Source organism: Lethenteron reissneri, chromosome 41, assembly GCF_015708825.2.
Source record: "Lethenteron reissneri isolate LAM-NWPU_2019-01 chromosome 41, ASM1570882v1, whole genome shotgun sequence".
NCBI lineage: Eukaryota > Metazoa > Chordata > Hyperoartia > Petromyzontiformes > Petromyzontidae > Lethenteron > Lethenteron reissneri.
Genome location: NC_083819.1, coordinates 2,501,010 through 2,526,372, shown reverse-complemented (window position 1 = coordinate 2,526,372; position 25,363 = coordinate 2,501,010). Strand labels below are relative to the sequence as shown.

Here is a 25,363-nt window from a genome sequence, read left to right as displayed (position 1 = left end):
TGTTTGCAATATTTCATAAGACTTTTTTTAGTACAGTTAAGTTCACAATTGCTGGGGTGAGCAGCTGGTATGACCTTACCAGTCCTGTTGACTTTTTGACAGTAGTCGGTGCCTTCTTTTCTTCCATCTTCTGCTGGACATTCTGCTGTGCTTGTTTGAGTCTAGAATAAAAAAACAAAACCACGCGTATATGCACAGGCATGTTGTATTCTTGTCATCTTAAAAGTCAGCCATATTTTAATTGTGATAGGAATGTCTGGAGCGCTAGGGCAGCAGTAACCGCACTGCACTAAGAACCTTAATACGAATCTCATCAATGGCTAACATCAGTGTCGAGTGAGATCTGATAATGGTAATGGGGTCAGCTACTTTGCCAATCCGCATTGACTAGTGTGGCGAAGTATAGTCAAACCCCAATGACCTTCAACATTGAACTGACCAAGGGCTGTAAATTAGGCAAAGATGCAGTCCTGTAATTGTTGCTCACATCACTGCTGACAAAAGGGCCTCTATTAAAGGGATTAGTCTTGAGGGTATTTGGCCTACTCTTCCACGATTGCAATGTGCTGTCAATAATTTGTATAAAAAAGCGTATATTTTAAACACACAAGAGTGCATTAAAGGGCAATGATCTCGTTCTTACAATGTTATTTGGGGGTGGTTGCCAAATAAGTACGGAAAGGTCTGTGCGCCTGGGTTTGCGTGCCACTGAAAGTCACGCTAATAGCCAACGTGCAGAGGCCAAGCGAGCGAGGGAAAACTCACTCATGCCAACCGCCTCATAGAGCAGCAAGTGAAAATAAATAGATGATGCGGGAGAGGCAAAGTAAAATAAATTTCCCTCCATCATATTAAACCTAAAATTAATACATTAAAACTTATGTAGTGTAAATTATAACCTATGACAGCTTGTGTGTGTGAATTTTTTTAAGTGATATACAGTGTGGATTTGCTTTTATTTATTTGGGCGAATGTGGAAAAAATTGAAAGATTCTTCAGCAACGTGGTAACCCGAACGGAGAGTTTGCCTCTTCAAATTTGTAGGGGAACTTTTTAGGCAACCACAGCACTAGAATTGTGTATTTCAGGCAGATTTTTATTTTACATGTATATGAAATTTAAAACGACTCCAAATTTATTTCCCCAAATTTGTATTGGACCGTGCATTATTTTACACATACTTGCCCACCCTCCTGATGGTTAAAGTGGTAGGCTGGTTATCTTGAAACCTTTTTCCTCTACACCGATTTTCCAAGTAAATCATTATCGCTTTATAACATTTCCCAACAGAAATTCAACGTCTTGGATGCAACACTTGTGCTGAAAGTCGGCAAGCAGTAAAAGGGTTAGCAAATCGTCAGCCTACGACTTTCAGATATGCTTCTGCGGCCGTCTGGAACGCTCTTCCTTCCGACATTAGGAAGCCACTGAAGCTACGTAATTTTAAATCTCGAATGAAAACCAATTAATTTAGAATTGCTTTTTGTGTTGAGTTTTTCGTCTTTCCCCTGCACCTTCGATTATTACTGTTGGCTACGTACTGTGCAAAAGAAGTTCAACATACATACATACATAAATGGGCAAGCACGTGACACGCATGTATCTGAACTTCAGAAAGCCTCCGAGTGTCTCAGCATGGCCATATATATTTTCCAGGCCTCCCCTAATGAGCATTAGGTAGAAGCATTAGTCATCAGCGTAGGGGTTTTTATTTACACCATGTGATGACGGGAGTCGGTAATGTGACTAAGACTGGCACTGAATTAACAACGGGGAGTGTAAATCTTACGATGGCGCACATGGTTAGCTCTAAAAGCGCACAAGGTGACATTGCAGTGGCAATTTGTGCCGTTGTTCATAGCACACCCTGAATACTTGCCTCACCCCCAAGCTCCAACGCGCATTGCTCACCGTCTCGTACGTAACTTAATCAATGTTACGTCAATCGCAACGGCCGTCGCTATTATTTTATATCTGCAATTGTTTTTTTTATTTTTCCTACAAGTTAGTTCCGTAAAGAAACGCTTAAAAACTCACGTGTGAACTAAACAAAATGAACATTTTACACCACTGTTTATTATTAAAATTGAAGCGCTTTGGTATAGTAACACTTAAAGTGAACCACGAGAGCCAGTGTGATTAAAGGGGATGGGAATGCATGCGCAGTGGACTGGCTAATTGCAGCAGCTCGCTCAGCGGTAGAGCAAGCGGCTCACATTCTGGAGGTCCCATCATCGTTCCTGGGGTCATTAAATCGAGTACCAATTTGTGGTTGCCCTGTGAAAAAACCTGCCACCACCATACAAGTGTGTAATATGCACCACTGGCTCAGGACTGTAAAAACAGCAGATGACCAACACTTCAATGCTTATTGAAGCAATAACTTACTTTGAAATTCAGCAGACCGATGGGCATGTTATATAAAAGTAGAGTGGATCATATCAACAGTACAAGCAAAAGCTAACAAATATCACATAGCTCCGCATGATTGTTTAGCCATGCCTCGCCGTGCCATAGCGTACTAGAAATATCAGGATCTTACAGCTCTGCAGCGATGAGCTTGCTGTCTTTCTTCCAGCAGTCCTTGAAGTGTGAGCAGAACTCGTGCCACAGCGAAAAGAAATGATTTGGAGAGACCTCCTTCTCTCCTGACCGGGGCTTTATACCAAAGAAGCGAGCCGTCTCGAGAAAACTGACCCGATAAACAATTGCAAACGCACATCATCATCATCATTATTATCATCGTTATCATCATCACTGACACAATCGCCTCCATCAACATAATAAAACACAGTACACACCGTCACATATCCGACTTGCAGGTAAATGCTGTTGTATATAGGTGGATATGTGAAATGGGCCAGATTTTTGAACTTATAGATAAGCATGAATGTATCCGCCAATGCCACACAGTGAGTGTGGGCAGTCAATTGTACAAGGGACAGTCGGATATGTGTCATTGTGCTGTACGATCGTTCTCATGAGCATTGCCTTGTAACGTTAAATGTCAGAGTTAAACATGCACAAAGATAAATCGAGAAAACTATCAAATGCCACTTTTAGTAAAAGCTACGAAAAATAAAATAATTAACACTGCAGGCTTATTTTTCTGGAAAGTTAAAACATTTGCTTCGAGTGATTTAATATTTATTTTGGCGCCGTAAAAAAAGTTTGTTAGATCATGCCTGGTCTTTCATCCTGTTCCTGTGGGCTTACCTTGTGTGCGATTCTTCCAGAAACCTCTCCTCCGCATCTTGTTCAACTTTTGCTGAAAATATACAGACACGCATAACACAAGGAGAACTCTTTACAATTAATGTTTATTGCCCCAACTGAAATAGCTAAGCTGAATTCTGGAAATCAATATATTCCAGCAACAATACCAATAGGTGCATTACAAATGTGCGGGGGGCTATTCATATTTACTTGAGCGCAAGGTTGCCTTGTTTTGTCGATAACTGTGTTAATAAGTTGTCTGCTATTGGCATTTCTCACAGCAGACTGAAAATGTGAAACACTATATCATTCATTTATGCATCAAAGCAATGTTTGGCAATAGTCATGTAACAAACACAAGTTTAAATACAGATTTTTTGTTGTGTTTACTAACGCAAATCACCAACAACTATCATGGACATAATAATGTGAACGTTTACTAATTATTCAAATGGTAAGCAAGTTACACAACATATTGATATTCGGTTGAATCTAGATGCAAGATAAATCTAAATAGTAATTGTTGTTGTTATGTATGCTACATTTAAAAAATAACGGAACAAGAGAGAACACATTAACAAATACATTGCAATTAAAGATCATACAATTGAGACAGAGTGGATTCCTGAATAGAATTGTGACCTAAAATTGTGACACTTGGAAACCAGGCATGCACATTTAGAGCACCGACACGGCCTTTCGATTTCTCACAGTTGTATACATCTTGGAAGCACAAGCACACAAGTAGTTTGCAATAATTGTTGCGCGAATGGATCTAATTGTTGCTATTTAGCAAAGGCGGGGAATTGTACTGCTGCCAACACCGTTAAACATTTTTTTTTTTGGTTAGGCACCGTAAAAGGTTGGGAGTTTATTTTTCCCCACGCGTATATATTTATTGGCTTCAAAAGTCCTCGCGGGCGAGCCGAGATGCCTGACGCAGGGATGAATGTTGTTGCTGGCCAAGCTCACAGAAGCTGCGTCCAAAAACAACCGGGCGAAGACAAATCTGCTCGGTCCACTTGTTACAAAAAGCCACTGCCGTTATGGACCGCGATGTTTTCTGCTGGCACCGGCCTACGTTACACATTTTAAGTGAATAATTTCTGATTAATATCAATCTATTTTGAACTATTAAATAGACTGAATAGAAATGTATTGCACTTTAGCGAAGTAAATCTCAAAGATTGTTTCCAACGTTAACGCAGTATACTGTCAGAAGGCTTAATTGGCTGAGGCTCAATGTAGGAAACATTCTGGCCTTCTTACAGGCGATTCAAAACGAAATCAAAGCAATCGTCCAATTATAAGCAACATTTTTGCTACCTGACCTTAATTCATTAGACTGTTCAAGCTTTTGCACCTTAAAAAAAACAAACCAAGTCTTAATAATTTCAGGATATATGCAAAGACATGTTTTAAGGTGACATCAACCACTCCCGACTTCTCGATTTGAACTGGAAAAGAATAACACGAAGAAGAAGAAAAAAGCAACAGTAGAAATTTTCCAGTGAAATAAGTTCTTTCTTGTTAAAAAATAAACAAGCAACTCATTAGACAAACAAATACGCTTGCAAGCAAAACTGCCGGCGTGACATCGCCGGGGTCTTTAAGGGGTTAAGCCCCCAGAAAGAGGGATAGTGTCCCTACACAAACCTCTCCCACTTGGGCGGCAAGAAAAAGACCGCTTAAGTCTCAGTTTTTCCCCCCTCCGCCACTCTCTCACGCGTTTGCCATTCCGTTGGGAAGTCGGACAGGATGAACTATGTGTCACTTGGTGCCTCCGCAGGGTGCAGCAGCACACAGCAGGGGGGGGTGGGGAGGGGTGAGGCAGGGAGGCCGCTGCCTGGCCGTAGCCGCCCTGACCTCTGCCCTTTCTCTCCGCCCTCTCGCTCCGCTGCGCCTTTCATCAGGCGCCTTGTGACTAATGCATTGGTCTCAGGCCGTGACTTTTCCCCGCGCTCAGGCAGGCAGGCAACTCGCTGGCCCCTCTCTCTCCCGCTCAAATTGTGAGGCCACCTTTCATCTCGCGCGTGTTGTTTCTTCGCTACTGTTACAACGTCCACCTCCTCTCTGTCGCCGGCTCCAGCGCCGCACTCGCAGCACGCCGGATGATGGGGGTCAGGCCGTGTTGTTCCAGCAATTACATCGGCGACACTCGAAAACTTTTCGGAAAGTTGCTCTCAATTGTAATTAAGATCAGCAATTGTACCCGTTATGTCACTACGCTGAAAATGCCACGGAAGATACGGCAATTACTGAAATGTCACACTTCCAGTCATGTTACTAGAATTTTTATTTCGAATTTATAGCGCCGTGTATGCATGGATGAATGCCTCCACCCACCACACTGTTGTTGGTCATGGCGGTTGATTGACCATATACTCTTAGCTTTTTCGGTAAAGTCACGTAGGTGAAAAATGAAATTAATAAAAATGAAAGAATATTATTAATTTTAATTTCATTTTTTACCTACGTGACTTTACCGAAAAAACTAAGAGTATGAATCCTTGCAGTCACGAAAGCTTCAAATCTAGAATTTATTGACCATACTTCACCATGCTGTTCAGTGCCCAGGGCTCCTTCATAGATCACTCGCCACCGATGTTAGTCAAGGCCGGGGAACAAACCCAAGTGGCTAGGCTCACCACGCAGTGGGCTAACCACTGTGCCACCACTGACCGCACAGCTGTGCCATTCCGCTGCAGATTATGAACAATCAGGATTGACAAAGTATCGAAGTTGGAGTTGCGAATTAATCACTCGTTACAAGAAAGCCTTGCAAGCTTTGAAAGCGGCTTTGCGAATGGGGCGATGCGTTCCTGCACACGCGATACACCAATATTCTGACACGCGAGCTCTTTACCTCCGCAAGCTGCCTTCATCTCTACGCGACATCAACTGCTCACCTTACTAAGCTTTTTGGATCAATGCGGCTGAAAAAAAATCAATTTTGAGTGGCACTGACGGAACCCGCTGTGAAGCATTTAATAGGTTGTTTTTGTAAACAAGTCACCCGATATATTGTTTCAGCACTACCCTACGGGCAGCACCGGCCCACTGCAACTGGAGGAGGGCCTAGGGATTACTGATCTGAGGGCACACGATGAGGCTTCACTTCGTCAGCCACCGCGACTACCCGCGGAGAGATACATTTCATCAACTGAAGACCTACACATATGTGAACAGATATTATTTCAGTCGCCACGAATTGTATAAAAACACGTTGCAGGCATAACGTTCTTGTTGTTGTAAGAGTAAACGTGGACTGGTGGACACTGCCGTGGCATTAAACAATCGGTCTAGTTTTAACAAAATATCCCTGCCACCGTCCACCCAACGATTACAAATGGATGCACCACAGATAATCATCAGGTTGCATATCATGGGGGTAAAGTGTGGGGATTTCCAACTTCCTCCAAGATGTTCGCTCAGTGTGGAAGAGTAGGCCAAACTTCCCTCCAAGGGGGCTCTCGATATCTCCTCTAGACCCCCTCTTCTGTAGGCCTTGTTGCTAGCAGTGGAGTGAAAAATAAATTGCAGGACTGCACATGAACCTTTTCCATATCCACAAATCAAACATTTTATCGTAATAATTTCTACACGAAGCAATTTAATATTTCTGTAATTGATAACGCTTTTGTTGCTATTTTAATGAGGCCATTATTGCTCACAATTACAATTGCTCTTGCTTGCAGTGTGTTCATTATCAAGAGCAGATTAATTAAGTGGTATTTGGCGTGCTAACAAAGAACACTTTATTGCAATTTGAGAATCGCACTTTGGTTAAAAATCAGCCACGGTGACCCTACACTTGCACATTATGGCTGTGAGATCAACTACAGTCATTAACTTATCGGAGGCCAATTCACTGGCCAACCAGTGGAAGGGTGTGATGATGTGTAATTCCCTTCCTGCTCTGCCCTTCATACTAAACCAAGGTCTAAGAGCCTGGGCTAAAAGCCAATGAGCTGGCAGACTCTAAGAGGGTTAAGCGAAGATACCATGCTGCGTTTCCACGGCCATTGGTAACCAGACCCGACTAACGCTTCAACGTTCTTGTCATAGCCCGGCAGAGTTCATTTCTTGCCTCAACGTTTAATTTTCGCACGGCTCCATGGGCTCAGGACTGGACATCTGTGAAAAAGAGCTTCATAGCTCAACGGATTTGTCCAGGATGAAGACATATTCTGATTTCCGACTCCTCCATCCCTCGTTACCTCTCCCTTCGCCCAGAGGTGGGCATGAGTAATTCATAATAAGGTTTAATAGATGCTTGCGTTAACACATACTATCCAAAGCTAAAATCTCTCCATATGTAATTTTGCCTATGCATCGCTATTTTATGCAGATATTTAATTTTTTACTGGGGTCTCTTTCTTTCTTTCTTCACAAGTGCAATTTATCTTTTCAGCTAAATAAGGCACTTAGCAGCCTCCACATAAAAGGTGCTTTAAGAGAGTACATTATTATTATTATCCGATGGCATTATAACTACTTCCGGAGAGCAGCTCCAATTACCGGCCTACTTTGCAGGCTTCTAAAATCGAGCAAGCGGGCCTCGCGCGCGAGCCTCCTCGGCCCAGTTCGGCCGACGTGGGAAATCCGGGCCGGCTCGCCTCGCAGCTACCGCAGGGAACGTGGCACGAGAATCCGAAACTCCGAGCGCGGGATGGGCCACCGGCCACCGTCATCCGTGCCTTACGGCGGCCGCGCACCTTTCTCAATGAATTCTTCCATTTCGGACTTGAACGGCTCCAGGTTTTCCTCGCTGGAAAGTCGGCAAACCTTCGCCATCTCAGTCTCGCACACTGCAAGGGAGAGATGCGAAAAGGGGCCCGGTGGTTTAAGTCACAGACTGGCATGGCGAGTAACGACGCGTTGAATGAGCAATCACAGATGTAGATTTTTTTTTGCTGGTAATAGATGCGAAAAATTACACGTGTTCACGTGCGAATGTGAAGCTTCTGTTACACGGAGCCTGATCAGAGCAAACGAGGAAGGTGGAACTCATAGAAGGCAGGCAATACAAACGAGACAGGATATGGGAAACGGGGGGTAAAGCGAGACTGCACAAACAAGGCAGTGCGAATTAATTTTAAAAAGAAAAACGGAACATATGAGACCTCACAATTAATCAAATCACTTTGAGGGTGAACTGTCATACGTGTACTAATCTAACAAGCATTGCAACTCGGCAGATAATAGAGCCATTGGGAATTAAAATTTGTTGACAAGTTTAAATAGTAAGTGCCAACATCAGGGGATTTCTTCAATGAAATTATATTGCTTGGTGTAAAAAATGTTGCACTTTTGTTTTCATACCAGATGTTATTACCCACATTTACGTAAGTGGTACCACGTTAAGTAACAAACTTAAAACACGCTTGGCTGACATAATCATCTGAGCCTTTCTCCAGACCTGTTTTCACACCATTTGAGGCCCGGATTTATTTTGCAAAAGGAAAATATTCGGCAAGCAAAACACAGGGTGACCCAGCACGGACACCTTTCAACGGGCAAACACTCACGCACACACACGGAGATTTCTTTAAAAGCTCGCAGACATTCAAAAATGCCACGTTGCACGCCACCGACCCCAATTCAATACATTCACCGAATTCTCTCCTGGACGACAAAACAACAACCCACGACACCTGAACGTGTCATCGTCTGCTCAGTTTACGCGCTGCAGAGAACAATACGTTGTTATTTCACAGTCTCACGCCTCCTGCATTGTTTCCCATTACTGCACCTTTCCTTGGTCCAGGAGTGAAGAGAGGTGCGAAGTCGGTGCTCGATTTCACAACAATAGGTGTCAGTAACAGGTGTCCCAAGGCCTCCAAAAATAAAAGCAGAAAGTGGAAGAACTGAAGCGGGTTTTTATTTAGTTTGGAACATATATATACCCGCATTTGCCAATCCACGGCTGGATTAGGGCCTAGCGACTCCGCGCAGGCCATTGCGGTTATTTAATAATTCTTCATCGCGCTGGTCAGTGCGGTTCGGTGAAGATGGGAGGACACACAGTCGTGAGGGCATGTTACAGTACAACAATTCATTTTGCTGCATTGGTGACAATGTAACCCCCCCTCCGCCCAGCAACAGCAGCCTATAAATGCATTTGCATGCATGCTGATCGCCAACGATCGAGGCTCAACTTGGAAATAGTGCTTGGAGATGATTGGATGAATTTTAGGTAATTTGGCCATAGGGTGTGGGGGTTTATGTTTTTTTTAAATGTTTTTTTTTTTATGCAGCTTGTGCTGGAAAATGCAGACTCTAAATTACGACACTCGCGTAATAAGAAGTATGTTTATTTGACCAGGTATGGCCCACTGAGCTACTGTATATAGTTCTTTTTCAGAAGAGACCTGGCCAACAATGGTAGCTCAACGATGTGGCTTATCACGTGGAAATTGATAGCAGCGAAATACTCTAAACGCGTGTTTCTAAATATGGAAGGGGAAACCGGAGGACCCAGAGAAACATTCACGCGACCACGGGGAGAGAGACATGCAAACTCCAAATATACAGCAAAAATCAGGGTAGGGATCGAACCCACGACCTCCTGTATACCAGGCGAGGTAATTTACATCTCTTCACCGTGGCGCCCTTGCACCAAGGAAAGCCTCTCTGAGTGCCACGGACACCTTTTTAGAAGGGTCGTGAATTTGGATGTTTGTTCAATTCCAATAATGGGTATTTGGCATGTGGGAACAACAGTAGAATAGATGGGAGTAACCCCATTCATACGAGGAGGTAACGGTCTCAAAGTTCCCCACAGACAGTTTAAAAAATCCATTGGCCACATAACCCAAGCCTACATTCATCTATTCCCATAAGCCTCCCATTCAAATACCAAGTTCAAAGCGTGCTTAGCTCCAGAGATCAAACCAGATCAGGCGCAGAGTGATTTATGGAGTTCATTGGGTCGACTACAGCATTCATATGAAGGTGCGCACAAAAGGCCTTGAAGCATTGTAGGCCAAGTTTCCATGGTTGTCACCCATCACTACAGTTTACCCAAGATTGTTCCAGCTTTAATTTACAGCTCTGCGTGTGAAATATATCCTCCATGTCAAAACAAAGACAAAGATCCCCCGTATAGCCTGTAACAGACTTTTGGGGCAAGTGCTGTTCACGAGCACACGAACGGGCCAATACCCCGCTTGGCTGCCTTTGTCTCCCTAGTAGCGATGTTTACACACCGCACCAGCAACTAGTTTGAGGCCGAGTCGACCTAGGGGAGGCCCAGGAACGGTTCAAATAATCGTCACTGGCGTTGGTCGTGAGCGGGAATCTGACTCGGTTCGCCTGGTTCGTAGCGCAGCGTGGCGCTAACCGCTGCACCACCGCTCGCCCACACCCACACAGGTGAGAACACGTCGAACCAGAACGTTCAAGAACGCCAAGCGAAAAAGGCGGCAGCGTATTTTGTATTTTGACCCTCATTACCATGGTCTGTCTGTAATTTTCTTTTATTATTAGCTGTGCATTATTGGGGGGGGGGGGTGCTTCAAGTGACGCAGTACGGTAGCAGGGGCTCCCACTGACACTTTTACACTTGGGGTCTCCCCGTTTATCACCGGCTGTAAATTGTTTTTATAGACGCGCTGATTACCAGCCAGCGCCAGACACCGCTTCCTGGGGTCCAACAACCAAGGACCCCCTCTGCACTGGGCTAAAGTTTCCTCTAATCCCAGCCCGCTCTCTCTTTCATCCCATTTATTGCCGAAAACAAATTATTTTTACAACCTACAGCGATCGATCGCCAGATTCACCTTGTAACCGAGAACCTCTCGCGCCGTCGACCCGTACACGTCGCAACCGTTGCGGTAACGGCGCGTGCACCGCGCTAAAGGGGGCAGCAGTGTCCGTCAATTGTGAGGTCCATATCCCCGTCCGGCGAACACACCCCACCCCCAACCCCCCCCCCCCCGCTCCACTGACCATCTTTGTCTTCCCAATGCGATGCCTCAACATTTTCCCAGCCTCCCCGGGTTCTCCGTTACCCAGCCAGCTACGACCAGGCTACCGCCACCACGACTGCTCTCCTTGACACTCGCGCGCCTGTTCTCCCGTCACGAAAACTACACCGACACTTTCAATAACCCCATTGGTCGTCTCACTGGTCGTCTTATGGACAATTTTAGAATCGCCTTAAAAGTGTCTCTGCCAAGGCCCTATACAAATTTCGATTTGATGAGATCTCAAGTGGAGATGTTCGACAAGGAAAAAGCAGCAACAGCTTTGACTGCTTGCGTTCATATTATATACGAAGGGCGTTTCAGTCGGGGTACCATTATCTCCTTCATTGTTTTCCAACCGAAAAGGTTCTGAAGCAAGCACTTCATGTCTGTATGTTGTTTTTAAGGAAAGGGGCACAGCCACCTGTGAGTATTGTGGGGGTCCGGGCACCCCGCTAAATGTTTTGACATGGCTGAAAGGCACATTTTGGGGGGAAAAATTCACGGTATATTATTGAGTCCAGGCTTTTTTCTCTCTTCCACAAAGTGATATAATCGCTGATTTCTATGCCGATGATGGAAACATTGAATACACAGCGGGGCACGCAAACAGTCGGGCTTAGTACCGAGCCAGTAGCCAGTAGTGGCATAGATTTAATGTAATTGTAGTTAGAGGACTCCTCTTACCCGCGATGATGTTGGGGGGAGGGGGGAGGGGTGAACTTTAGGGATCCTATCTATAATCTACCCAAGAACCATCATGAACCAACCATTCACTTGTTGGGGATGCCATCTATAATCTACCCAATAGCCACCAGGAACCAACCATTCCAGCGTTGGACAGCTCCCAACTTCCATAGTGTGGCCGCATCCCCCCCCCCCCCCCCCCCCCCCCCACTTGCAGGTCCCGATGCCGCTTCAAAACCCGAAACGGTCCTTTTCATCATCGGCGTTTCGACAAAAACGCGACGGACCCCTCCGTCAACCGACGATGCGGCAAACTGCTGACGCGATGCAAACCTGGCCGTTTCGGCAACGCGTGGAGCTCACGGCCACGATGTGGCGCTCGCGAGGTCAACGGGGTGCCGTGGCAAAGTCAGGGAATCGTTTGCCGCGTCGATATTTCTCCTTTGGTCACGATCCATCGACCACGTCCGCTCGATTACATTGTCGTGCAGCGTCGTTACAGCTTTCTCTGGTGTCTTCAAAAACGAAAACACATTGTAGATATCACACTTCACTCTGTGCACGGTCAGACATGTTTTTTCTTTTAATTTCTCTCACAACTGCCGATCAAAAGATGTTTTTACCTACTTAAGGTTACTGAGCCAGCTTATGACAGAATCACCCAGAATTCACCTGACCTGAGCAGACCTGGGAAGCTAAGCAGGTTCGAGTCTGGATAGCCCTTGGATGTGTGACCACCTTGCATAGACCAGGTGGTGTAGGCCGCTGTGGGGTTAAGTTGTCAGCACAGACCGGTGCAGAAAAACCCACTGTTGTACTGTACTATCCTAGAACGACTATGCTGTCTGCATTCACAAACCCGCATTGATCAGCACGTGGTCAAGTATGGTCAAATATCCCCCATCACCAGCAAGGCATTGGCGAGATCCTAAGCCAGAAGCGGGCTGACAAACACGGATGCACATGTACAAAGTTACTGATTTAGAAAATGTAAGCAGACACCTTGTAGATCTTTCCTCAATTTCCGCAGATCTTTTTGAAAATCTTCAAACTTGAGCTGCGAGACTTGGAACAAATCCTGCGGCTCTGGCAAGGGGAACACACTGTGATCCGTGCCAGCGTTCTGAAATAAAGAGACAAAAACAACCCAAAAAAGCATAAAAAATACAACTCTACACATTTTTATCAAATAAAATACATCAGCTGCATCATTTAAGATGCAAGCGCTGCTGCAGCATTTTAGGATTGTTCAAAACAGTGCGTCCACGTGAAAAATTACAATTCATAAGAAGGGATTGTATTGCCAGATGTGTAGCCGATAACATCTATCCCCTCCTCAGCTCTGAGTTAAGAGCTGTTAAGAGCCAACAGAGTGGTGCATTAGGTAGGCTAGTGCCAGAGTTTGGTGTGAGCAGGTCAGTGGGTGAGCAGTGCTGATATTTAACGTGAGATGGTGGGCATTGTAGAATTGTTCATGCGCTTACCTTCAAGGCAAGGGCAATCGGACGAGACACATTGCGTGGACAGATGATGACTGATGCACAGAATTGATTATGGTGTGGTAGCGTAGATGCCGAAATAATACAATCAGGGCACGCACGGGATGGGATTTGGTGATAATGTCAACACAGACAGATGGCGATAAGTGCGCGAGTTTAGTATTGATGATGATGAAGGTGATGATCTGTATTTTATAGCGTCGTCACTTAGTTTAGTGCACATTACTTGTAGGTGCATTATGGGATGTCAACACAGACAGATGGTGATACATAGGTGAGTTGAGAATGAATGATGATGATTATAATGATGGTGATAATATTTATTTTTTGGTTTCTTTATTTAGTTTTGTATGCATTGTTTGTTTGTGCAGTATGACATCTCACGGTTTTTTTGGCTTGTATACACTACCATGTAGTGCTCGTACATGAATTCAGCAATGTGCTACATTATCATGGAACTGTGCACGTGTATATTTTGTCAGTTAAAGACACAAACACATTTATCTTCAACAAGGAAGCAATCTAACGCAGACAAAAGTTGCATTTAAAACAACACAACTACAAATAACAAAAAAAGGCGAGGCATGCAAAGACTAGACAAACGGGACCGCCTTTATAGGCACACACGCACATAGCTCTACATGTACAAGACGCGCACACACACACAAGCGCGTGCAAAAAGGATATCAGTGCGAGCAAGAAAGAGAGGGGAGCATGCTACACAGACAGATAGGTAAACCCCCTAGGGAGGCAAGTGGCATCCATGGCCCTGCCCAGCAATGACAAGCGACAAGCCTGCACAACTAATTATCCGGCTCGCTAAGAGTGACCCATGCCACGTCCGAACAACATGTGGAGCCGATCAAGCGAGAGCCCAAAGAATGCAAACGAAGACGGTGACGACGACTTTGAAACTCGCGGGGGGCTTTGATGCCGCAAGCGGCGCTGCTCGTAATGTCCCCCGAGCGTGGGGGAGGTCCCCATCGCGTTGATTAATGCAGACAGGGGCGAACACCCCCCCCCCCAACCACCACCACCACCATCCGCTACCTTGTCGATGTTTCTCAGATAAAACGTCACGATGTAGCTGACCAGGCTGATTCGATTGTCCTAATGAGAGGGGGGAAAAACACAAGAGATCAGATGTACTCAATTATTCCAGGCTCTTGCCAAAGGTGAAGTGGGCAAAACAAAGAACGAATAATAAAAGGCATGTGAATGCATCACCGGTGAATAAAATAGCTCCGTGATGTGTTCTCAGGTTGCACGGCATGTTGCTTGGCACGATCCAATATGTTGTGGATTTATTTGGTGATTTATATACGTGCCGTGATGATGATTTTGCTTTGTATAAACGATCGTTCCAACTTCACAATTGAAAGAGCTCAGGAACTGAAGAAGCTTCCCAGCACGTGCATCGAAACATCAGACATCACGCCGCACAAAATTTGGCACAAACCCGCCGACGCACCAGAGATATAAGCAGCGCAATGGTGACATCACATGCAGTAAGATGAGTATGAAATATTCATTCGCTGTGACTTTCTCTTGCTCCCAAGTTTTACACAAGTATCTCCAGGAATTTTCGATTTACAGCTTTCGTGACTGCAGGTATTCATCTTCTTGGTTCTTTCGGTAAAGTCACGTCGAAGGGAAATAAAAAAAGAATAATAAAATAAATAATAAAAATAAAACATAATACTGAAAGAACCAAGAAGATATCTCCAGTTAAGCGCTTGCAGTTGAGATCCGAGCTCGTGGTAACGATGTAACGATGCCGATGTCATCTCCGGTGATATGTCGCGTCCGTTTAAATGTTGGGGGTTTGCCCTCTAACAACACCGGTGGTGCTGCCAAAGCTGTAATAAACTTGGCACGTTTAATTCACGTGACACTTTTATTAATTGTCTTTGTCGGGTGGAGGAGGGTTTACGACAAACACATTATTTAAGACCAAACCCAAAATAAGCCAATTATGAATCTAGCGTTTGTTGGTTTAAAAATCAGCTTTAAAAATGTAAAAAATAAGTATTTACTAAACCTGTGGAATAGCTAAATTGAGTTGTACGTAGAAAGCACGCTGTTTGATGGCAAGTGAGGCTAATGTTAATCTGCTGGTAAAGATAAAAAAATGTTTAATATCTTTAAAAAAATAATGACCAATTATTTGTTCATGATAGTTGTTTTCTGGCCAGTATTTTATCAACTACAATTTTTTTTGGTCTTTACAGAATTAACACGTGCAAATACCATGTAGATTTTCTATTGGCGAGAGATTTGGGTTGCATTCATTAAACATGACATACATTAGACATGACATACATACAGTGAACACGGCAATTCTGCATAGCCATTTGGAAACTTCAAAATAAAATAAAACGTGCTGTAAATACCTTGAAGTAATCACAGCATCTGCTTTTAGTAAGCATTGTTGATGTATGAAATATCATAAATGCATATTAGATTATTTTGTAAAATAAGAACCTAGCATATTGTTCACCTATACCAATGAGTTGCCAAAAGTTTATAAATCACAGCAACATAAATAAAGTTAAACAATTCTTTTTTATAAAAAAAAAACATTCCAGCCACTCAATAAACCGATGGATGAAGGCCTCAATACACCTTGTCAGTTATGAGGGTTTGTTTTGACCATACTTCACCACATTAGTCAATGTGGATTGGTGAATGGTGGATGGTTTTGATATCACTTTGCCATTGATGTCAGTCGCCACGGTTTGGAATCGAACTCGTGTCGCTGGTTTCGTAGGACGGTGCTCTAACCGGTGTACTCTCCTTATGCCCACAGCCTCTCCATTCCACCTTTCTTTCCACACGAGTGTGAATCCAAACCCGAGAAGGTCACACGTGAGTTCATCTGGTGACTCTGGGTGCCGTGGTGGTGAAATGTTAACCGCCTCGCCTGGTATACAGGAGGTTGTGGATTCGATCCCGACCCTGACTCCTGCTGCTGTATATTTGGAGTTTGCATGTACTCCCCGTGGTCACATGAATTTTCTCCGGGTCCTCGGGTATTTCCCTCAACATTTTTAAACGTGCGTTTAGAGTATTTGGCTGCTATACATTTCCACACGGTAAGCCACTTCTCATTGGGATATAATTTGTGGCCAGGTTGCTTCTGAAAAAGAGCTATAGAGCTCAATGAGCCTCATCTGGTAAAATACAAAAAAATTGGTTAGTTTATAAATGTTCGGTTGGTTTGAAAATATTAAGAAAAGACTGAAACCTCTGTAACATCGACAAAACTTCCAAAAAAATACTCCGACTCATTCCTGTTCGCGTTTTGGCGTCCTCTGGTCCAACACCGTTTGAGACGAGGCTCTAATAAAAGCTGTTTTTTGGTGTGGACCAATCAGTTTCAAAGACCGTGTTCTTTTTTGTTTGCATGTTCACCACAAGTATATGTGGTTAATGCAGACATGATTCCTTGCAAAAGGTTTCTGTTTGGTTTTCTAACATCTTAACACAACCGTTTTATTGCCAGAAAGGGTAAAACCTATTCTTATGCTTTGATATTGGCAAGGGAGGTCCCATGATGATTCCTATTGAGCTCGCTTTTCGGTGCTTTTTGCTTCTCGCATGGCCATGAGCGATAAGCCCGTCTCAGGATGGGAACAAGTGAGCTGTAATGCAAACCGAATGTCCATCAATTAGAATTAGAATCGTTATTCCAGGGTGCATAAAATACATCGTTTCTATCTATGAAGTTGGTTACCCCCACACGCCCCCGTACATATTTACTACTCGGAGGTCTAAGGTTAACCAACCAATTTCATTGTTCCATTACCTCCCGACAGTCATTCTGGTTTCACTTAGACCACATTTGTCAACGTTCGGCCATTTTTTATGGCGAGTATAAGCTTCGAGGCACACGCACAGAAATAATAGATACCTGATGCTAAACACTCGACCTACACACTAGGCATGTCATAATTGATTTAAAATTATGCTTAAGCACAGAGTCAAAACTTTGACTGTAATTTGAATATCTACAATTAAATGCAAATTATATTCAAATGATAGGCTAATTGTGCCTTTTGGCTTCCTTGCGGGAACATAACCGCATATAAATGACAAAAATAAAGATCACACAAATTGATGAGACTTCAAAAAATACGCAAGCAAGAATATCCCTGGATACTGAATAATGATCCTAAAAAAGTTTCATCGCCATTCTAAAACTACTGAGGGCCGAATTTTTAATGTCTAACAAACATAACAATCTAAAGCCCTTTGGTAGTCCACTACTAGTTGAAGGCTTCCCCAGGCTATCTCAGTTATGGGGATATCACTCACCACTGATGTCAGCCATGGCCAAGAACCTAACTTAGGTTACCAGGTTCATAGTGTAGTGCATGGATCACTATGCCACTCTTCCTCCACCATGTCTACTATATACCTGCAAATATATAATCGGTCTCTTCTATCAGCTCATCAGCAAAGATATGGCCGGATGAATTTCCACCATGGGTTTCTTTCTTTATCCAGTATCACTGCTCGTCTCAATCTCATTCCTCATTCTTCTAGATCTCTTACCACTGCATCTCATAATCAACGTTTTTGGGTTTAGATCGCCTTATTTATAAATGTGTCGTAACCCTCCACCACCCGACACGGCCAATCAGTAAAAAAGTGTCACGTTGACAAAAGACAAATTAGTTCACTGCTTTAGCCCACCGGTGTGTTGAAGCGCGAAACCACAACATTTACAATTTGAGTACGACGTTTCGCTGGAAGCGTATTATTAAATAAGATACAATTCCTTATAAGGGAAACAAACACTAACTGATTACTAATGTGGCATATTCACAATAAAACACATTCCAAATGATTACTAATCTACAACTCGCAGCGTAACAATAGCCCGATTACTAATCTAGTATATAATTACAATAACTCCCCCCTCAAATCCTTGCACCTGATGATTTAATGAGTTAATGATGACGTCACCCTGCTGCTGCTCTATATAAGAACGGGAGACACAGCAGAGCCTCACCATTCTGGCGAATTGCCCAATGATGCTGGTTGCAATTACCAGCGAAACGTCGTACTCAAATTGTAAATGTTGTGGTTTCGCGCTTCAACACACCGGTAGGCTAAAGCAGTGAACTAATTTGTCTCTTGTCAACGTGACACTTTTTTACTGATTGGCCGTGTCGGGTGGTGGAGGGTTATGACACATTTATAAATAACGCGATCTAAACCCAAAAACGTTGATTATGAATAATATTGGTCGCGAAAGCCTACGTGTTAAACTGACCACTACATCTATCTACCTGGTGTTCTCTCTTCCCCTACTCCTCTTTACTTCCACTCCTGTCTGCATCACTAACGACGGAATCCACTCCAGGCTCAGTCTCGTAGCGTGCACGAACACCAACGTCGTCTCTTCTCTCCTTGACTTTGTCCGCGAAGGTTGTTTTCACCTCCAACCGTTTCCTTACGTCATCATTTCTCACTCTCTCTGCAGCCTCGATCCACTCTAGCGTACTTCACTGGCAGAGTGAGTAAATCTACCGATCCCTTGACCCTCGCGTGACAAGGGAGGAGAGGGGTAGGGGGGGCGCGTACGCTGCTCTTGACGTCGCTGAGCTTGGGAAGGATCTCGAGGCCGAATCCGTCTGCCTGGCCCCGAGTGCGGTTCCCGCCGTTCATGTAGTTCCCCAGCGCCAGGATGAGACCCAGCACCTGCTGCACTCCCTCGCTGGTGCGCAGGCTCTGATGGCGGCGCCACCGGCCGCACCAACAGCGAGGTCAAGCAGACGCAGAGGGAGGACGAGGCGCAACACACAAACGCAACACACGATGATAAATTAAGAGATCAGAGGGAGATGAGGCATGAGAGGGATACGCACGTCGTGTTATGGTCTGAGGCAGTGAAAACGCCCGGCGTAAAAACATTCGCGCCATCTGCTTCACGGGAGACGGGGAAGGGGTGCCCCCCGGCTTATGAGTGGGCCATTGTGTGCCGGCGTCATGCACAAACAAACATATTTTTATTTTTATTTAACTTTTATTAATTTAAATTTTTTACCTACGTGACTTTACCGAAAAAACCTAAGAATATGAATCCTTGCAGTCACAAAAGCTTCACATCTATAATTAATACCAAATTAAATTACCTGCAAATCACTCAATTGCTATTACACGCAGCAGCAGCAGCAATCATCGCCTCCCTCCCGCTACTGGCAGAGTAACGCCCCGCTGGCAGGCCGGTGCCGAGTCACCCTGTGCCACACGGGGACAGCTGCCCCTGGGGGTGCCCTTTCAAATGTTTGAGATGAGAAGTGACGTTAAGTTGCTTATTGCGTGTAACGCGCTCTGAGACGGCCCGGCATAAAGGGTGCGATATCAAAAACAAATTTTTATTATGATGACGATCATGATGATGATGATAAGTGGTGAGGTGGCGTCGCACCTTGCACACGCGCTGCAGGATGAGCATCTTGCGGCGGATCGTGGTGATGCCCTCGGTGAACGTGGCCTGGAAGATGACGCAGAACACGCGTTCCGCGAAGCACGGAATCCGTGACAGCTCGTACAGGAACCTTGGCACACGAGCACACACACACGCGCACACACACAAAGAGCCACCATTACCAATGAAAAAGTAAGAAGGCCCGGCGCCAGACTGCAGTCCCCACGGTCAGGGCTTGAATTATCATGGAATGTTTTCTGGACTGCTGATTAGACTGGAGTAGGTCCGAGAGGTGTCGTGTATTTAATAGCCAGAGCCCTCGTGAGAGGTATACTGGATGTGGTGTGCTGCATTGGGAAATATTTTATAAGCCGCTGAGCCGAACAGAAACAGCTGAAATCAAGCCGCTCGTACAGTCCCCGTTACAATTAAAAACTCGCCAGGGCTTCCAAAAATCTTCTCCTCACAGCACACCGCGATCTTCTCCGTGGAAATGCTGAAAGGTTCATTACATGCTGAATGTGCCTGAAGCTCGCTAAACATGCGCCACATGGCATAAGATATTCAAATAGCACTCTACATCACGCGAGGCATGTGTGAACACATACACACAAAAGAGGGCCATTTCATGCGAATTGGTGTCACGTGACGTGGGGGCCATTTCTGAGCACACGCAGCGTGTAATGACTTCATTTGAATTTGAAAGGAGATTGCAGGTAGGTGAGGAACCGTAGACTCTACTCACTGTAGGGGGTTGAGGACTGGAGTTTGGTATACTGTGCTATCGGCAATAGACCGGTTGCACGTGTTTTTTTATAAAAATTATTTCGTGAATTAACTTCATTTTTTTTTTTACAATTATTTGGCTACAGATGTTTGATTATTACAACTTTTGAGGGAAACCATCATGCGTTGTTTTACTAAGATGCGTCATTTTGTTCCTTGCATTCAAACGGATGTGCATGAAAACATGTCTGTTTTTAATGTTATCGAAGTCAAATGCTTGTTGACATTGCATCACCGTTGTAGCATATAAACCAACCCATCGAGAGAAACAAGACAAAGGCAATCACGGAGGGCAGCCACCAATGCCATTCAACAATCACTGTCAGCGTGAGAGGCATTGTGATGAGAGAGGCACATTGAGAGAGGCACATTGCCTCTCTCGTCACAGCGAAACACAGGCGAGCAGAGTGAGACCGCCACCTTGTGGTTAGCGACGCGAAATGCAACATGCGCTAAGCACACCGCCATTTAACAGCGGAAAACGTGAAAATGAAACGTGGATTTAGTGGCGAGATCCCAGGAGTGGGGTAGGATTTTATTTGGTTGTGACGCCATCTGTGGCTTTCAAAAGCAACGCTGGCTCGGGCGTAATTGTTGTTATTGATAACAGCGATGTATGTTCTGCGAGTTGGAACACCGGGGGAACAATAATTGACATTTGTAAGGCGTCTATTTAGCGCCTTGCAGGTCAGTAACATGATCTTATTGTCCACTCACATTGAGTGGAGTTTGCGACACCGGTGGGTGAGTTTAGCAACAAAAAAATGTGAGAAAAGTGGCAAAGAGAGGTTGGGTGTGTGAGCAACGAGCAGAGTAGCCGAGATGATGCCGTTGTTTTCGTGGCAATGCTCATGAGAGAGCAAACGAGCTCAATGGGGAGTTTAACAATTCACCACTTCTCCTCCTCAATCAAACATTTTGTTGTGTAGGAAGATTTCAGTTAAAGTTCAATGTATACATGTGTCAGCAATGTGGTCTTCACCTATTCTATTATTTTCGGAAAAGTTTTGCTGAAAAGAACGTCTGAGAAAGATCTGCCCAGCTCACAGAATGAATCGAGCGATTCGGCAAATCACGCAAACGCCGCATTTTCGTTGACAATTTACCAAATCGACTCGTCATTCAATGTGAGTTCTGGGAGAAGCCAGGCCAACTCGGATCCCGCCAGAGTCGCGACTCGGGTTGTGCGTCCAATGGAAACAAAGCATTCGTGACAACGCTGAGCACAACGATGAACGGCAGACGCGAACGTGAATGAGACACCGTGACGTCGGTCAACAACGTTGGGCTTACTGCTCGGGTTTGTCCAGTGGCTTGTGCTCGCTCTTGTCTTTGCTCGGCTTCACGTGCTTCTCTATCTTCTCAAGTTCTTCCTTCTGGGCTCTCTGCAAAAGCATTTCCATATGAAAGCAACAAACAAGCACACGGCTAAGCAGCACCCTCTGGTGGACGGGAATGATGGACTTTTTAAACCGCAAGCTGTTCGGCATGGCGTTCCGATTATTTGCTCCGCATCATGCCGAGCTTCCTTTTGGAGCCAAACAGCGCTGCTGGCATTCTACCGCGGTGATACAGAGCGTTGCAGGACCGCTGCTGGTGTTACCGATTGGCTCGGCTCAACATCAGTGCCGGCCTATGCAAACAGCAGCAGCCAACGCTTTGTTTTTTGAGAGAGCAATTCAGCAGCTCGATTGGGTTCCTGTAGGAGCTCCTAGTGTGTGCAGAGAAACGTCGGACATGATGCCGAACAACACATTGGAGGGCTACGCAGCGCAAACGTGAAAACCTACAGCAGCGATGGCGGAATGCTCTCCACGGAATGACTATTGGTCTTTTTTGTCTTTTGTCTTTCTCCCTTTGTGATGCCGGCGTCATGAGGCAAGTATATATTGGATCTCTCGCAAGAGCAGCGAAATCCTTCATGTTAGAGAACAGCCCACAGGAAGTGGATATCACAGAGCGACCTCTGAAACCTCCTTCAAGTGACCACTGCTCCACACCACAGAGGACAACGCTCTCTCACTCGCTATGCCACAGACAGCATCGTTCACTGCATGACAATCAAACTGATATTTTCCATTCCCATAGTTGGATATTAGCGAAATTAAGTGCGGAAGCAAACTTAATGAGAGTTTTTTTGTGCAGTCATTGGAGACCATCAACTCACTCCGCTTTAGATGCCGGTTCCATGACAGCATTTACACCGAGGATCTCATTCGTGCCCTGACCCTCTGGACTAACCAACCACCTCAAGAATACTGGCTCTAAACCAACGTGTAATTTCAAATACACGTATTCCTATAACATTCTAATTGGCAAATGAGTTGTATTATATATGGATATAAAATTCAAATGTTTATTGAAAAATACACCATAATAATGTGCAGCTGTTTGTCAATGCACTGTTGGATGATATCAACGCCTTATAATGTGTCAGTCACGAGGGTAGTGTGACCATACTTCATGATGCTCGTTAATGCAGGTTTGGTGAAGGGGGGGATTAGAACTCGTTGTAAAATTGTCACTTGCCACCGATTCTGGCTGTGGCCGGGAATTGAACCCAGAGCGTCGGATTGATTGCAAAGTGTGCCAAGAACTCTGCCACCATGATAATAATGTTTTACATATCCATTAACTTTTGTTTATGGACTATATCAATGGGATTGAATACTAATGGTGACTTAGAAATGTACCTACATATGCGGATATATATATATTTCTGTTCATTTTATCGTAATTGGCTTTTTTATCAGGCGAAAAACACAGAGCATCCGTTCCTAAACTTCTTCCATTAAAAGTTCCCCCCCCCCCACCCAAGTAATCTGGCGTGAAGCTTCGTGTGTGACACTCACATTTTCATAAAGCGCCTGCAGTGTCTCCAAATCGACCACGGAATTATCCAAGTATAAGACAGCTGTCAGAGACATACAACATGCAAATGCTTCACATTCATTGCTCGGAGTAAAGAGATAACGTTAATGTTTTCAAACATTCAAAGCACAGTGTTTACCAAGAGTTATTTGGAGGCGCACCATAAAATAATTAACATGAAGACTATTTAATTCTTTAAAAATCGTTTAAAATGACTTGCATAACATGGCCTAATTTCAGACGCGAACTGTATGACAAATTTACAAATAAATAGCATTTTTTTTCTTTCTCACGGGATTATATGCGATCGCTAACAAAAGCTTTAAGGGGGTTGCCTTGTTACACTCCACAAATTACACCGAGTTATGTTGGACGTTGGACATAACTCTGACAAGGGGCAATTTGCCAGAATCACTGCTCACAAATGCTGACCCTACACGGACTATGACAGGGAGCGTTTGGGTGACAATAGCAGACAGCCAGGGCGCGTTCTCTGTCAGCCGAAGGCCACGGCACACGTGGGGTGCTGCTCTGACATGACAAAGCACGCTCTTTACTATCAATTTGTGCATTATTGTCATCATATTTTATACGTATAAAAACAATCGAGCATCTTACATACGTAGCAGCCACGGACAGGATATAATTTCAGGAACAATACAGCACCGTATGAGGCAGACGTACTAATAATTGTATTTATTTACTAAAGAATACCTCATTGAGTCTCAAGACTCTCACTTAAGAGGGTTCTGCATTTGGATGTTTGGCAAAATCCCTCTGTTGCTTTTCTTCACAATGTTATCTCAGTTGTGTCATCGGTGTAATGTCTATGTTTCACCGCTATTCCTCGGGGTTCATGTGAATGCCTGCGGCTCAGTGTTCATGCCTGAGTCTCACAAAGAGAGTTTTGAGGGCAGCAACGCAATGTGTACCAGCTGGGACATATACAAGCCCTTGGTCAATCCACTGCTGTGCGAGGGCTTCCCTACACCGTGCCAGCCTTAACATGTTATCTGACCATACTTCATCCCACTAGTTAGTGTGGGTCAGTGAAGTCGGGGATCAAAGACTTAGAAGTACAGCATCGTGTACAGTATAACAATCATTTGTTTTTGCCCTTTCCTCTCCTGTCCACCAAAATAGCCAAATAGCCCCAGAGCTGATAACAGCCTATCGTGCATGGTGGTCACCCATCTATGCCACGTGCAAGTGCCAGCCTGCTTAGCTTCCGAGATGTGTCGGGATCGGACGCATTCTAAACTATAAACTGAAACTATGTTTGTTATTTTACCAGGTAGGGCCCACGGAGCCATATATCACTCTCCACTGGTGGCCAACACAAGTGGAGAGTGATATTTATAAGTCCTCTTGCCTTCCAGTTACTAACCTGCACTAATCATGGAGGCAAAGTATGGTCAAACACTAAACTAAAACTAAACTATGTTTTAATATACAAGGCAAGGCCCACTGAGATATGTAGCTCTTTTTCAGAAGCGACCTGGCCACAAATGATAGCTCAACCAAGTGGCTTATCATGTGAACATGGATAGCAGCCAAATACTTCAAACGCACGTTTCTAAATTTGGGTGGAAAAAACCGGAGGACCCGGCGAAAATCTACATGACCACGGGGAGAACATGCAAACTCCAAATATACAGGCGTCAGGGTCGGAATCGAACCCACGACCTCCTGTATACCAGGCAAGGTAGCTAACGTCTCGCCACCGGTGATGCGATATAAGACGCACCATCCGGTGTGCGTGTCAAACGAAGCGAGAGATGGCACACCTTGCTGAATGTCCTTCATCTCCAGGTGGAGGCTGGACATGAGGATACCGACGGCTTGCGACCGCTTGCTGTCCAGGACCTTCACGACCTGTGCCAGGAAAATATGAG

The 25,363-nt window shown here is 44.6% G+C and overlaps 1 protein-coding gene across 1 annotated transcript in view; it reads right to left on the bottom strand.

The window, feature by feature from the left end:
- The window catches only part of LOC133352581 (formin-2-like), a 70,154-nt gene that overhangs the window by 2,904 nt on the left and 41,887 nt on the right, over window positions 1–25,363 (bottom strand). Inside the window, 11 exon segments of the mRNA XM_061568318.1 lie at window positions 80–161; window positions 2,543–2,692; window positions 3,217–3,268; window positions 7,935–8,027; window positions 12,876–12,996; window positions 14,423–14,482; window positions 18,965–19,111; window positions 19,812–19,941; window positions 21,891–21,982; window positions 23,450–23,511; window positions 25,256–25,343. Coding sequence (XP_061424302.1) covers window positions 80–161; window positions 2,543–2,692; window positions 3,217–3,268; window positions 7,935–8,027; window positions 12,876–12,996; window positions 14,423–14,482; window positions 18,965–19,111; window positions 19,812–19,941; window positions 21,891–21,982; window positions 23,450–23,511; window positions 25,256–25,343 — 1,077 coding nt within the window.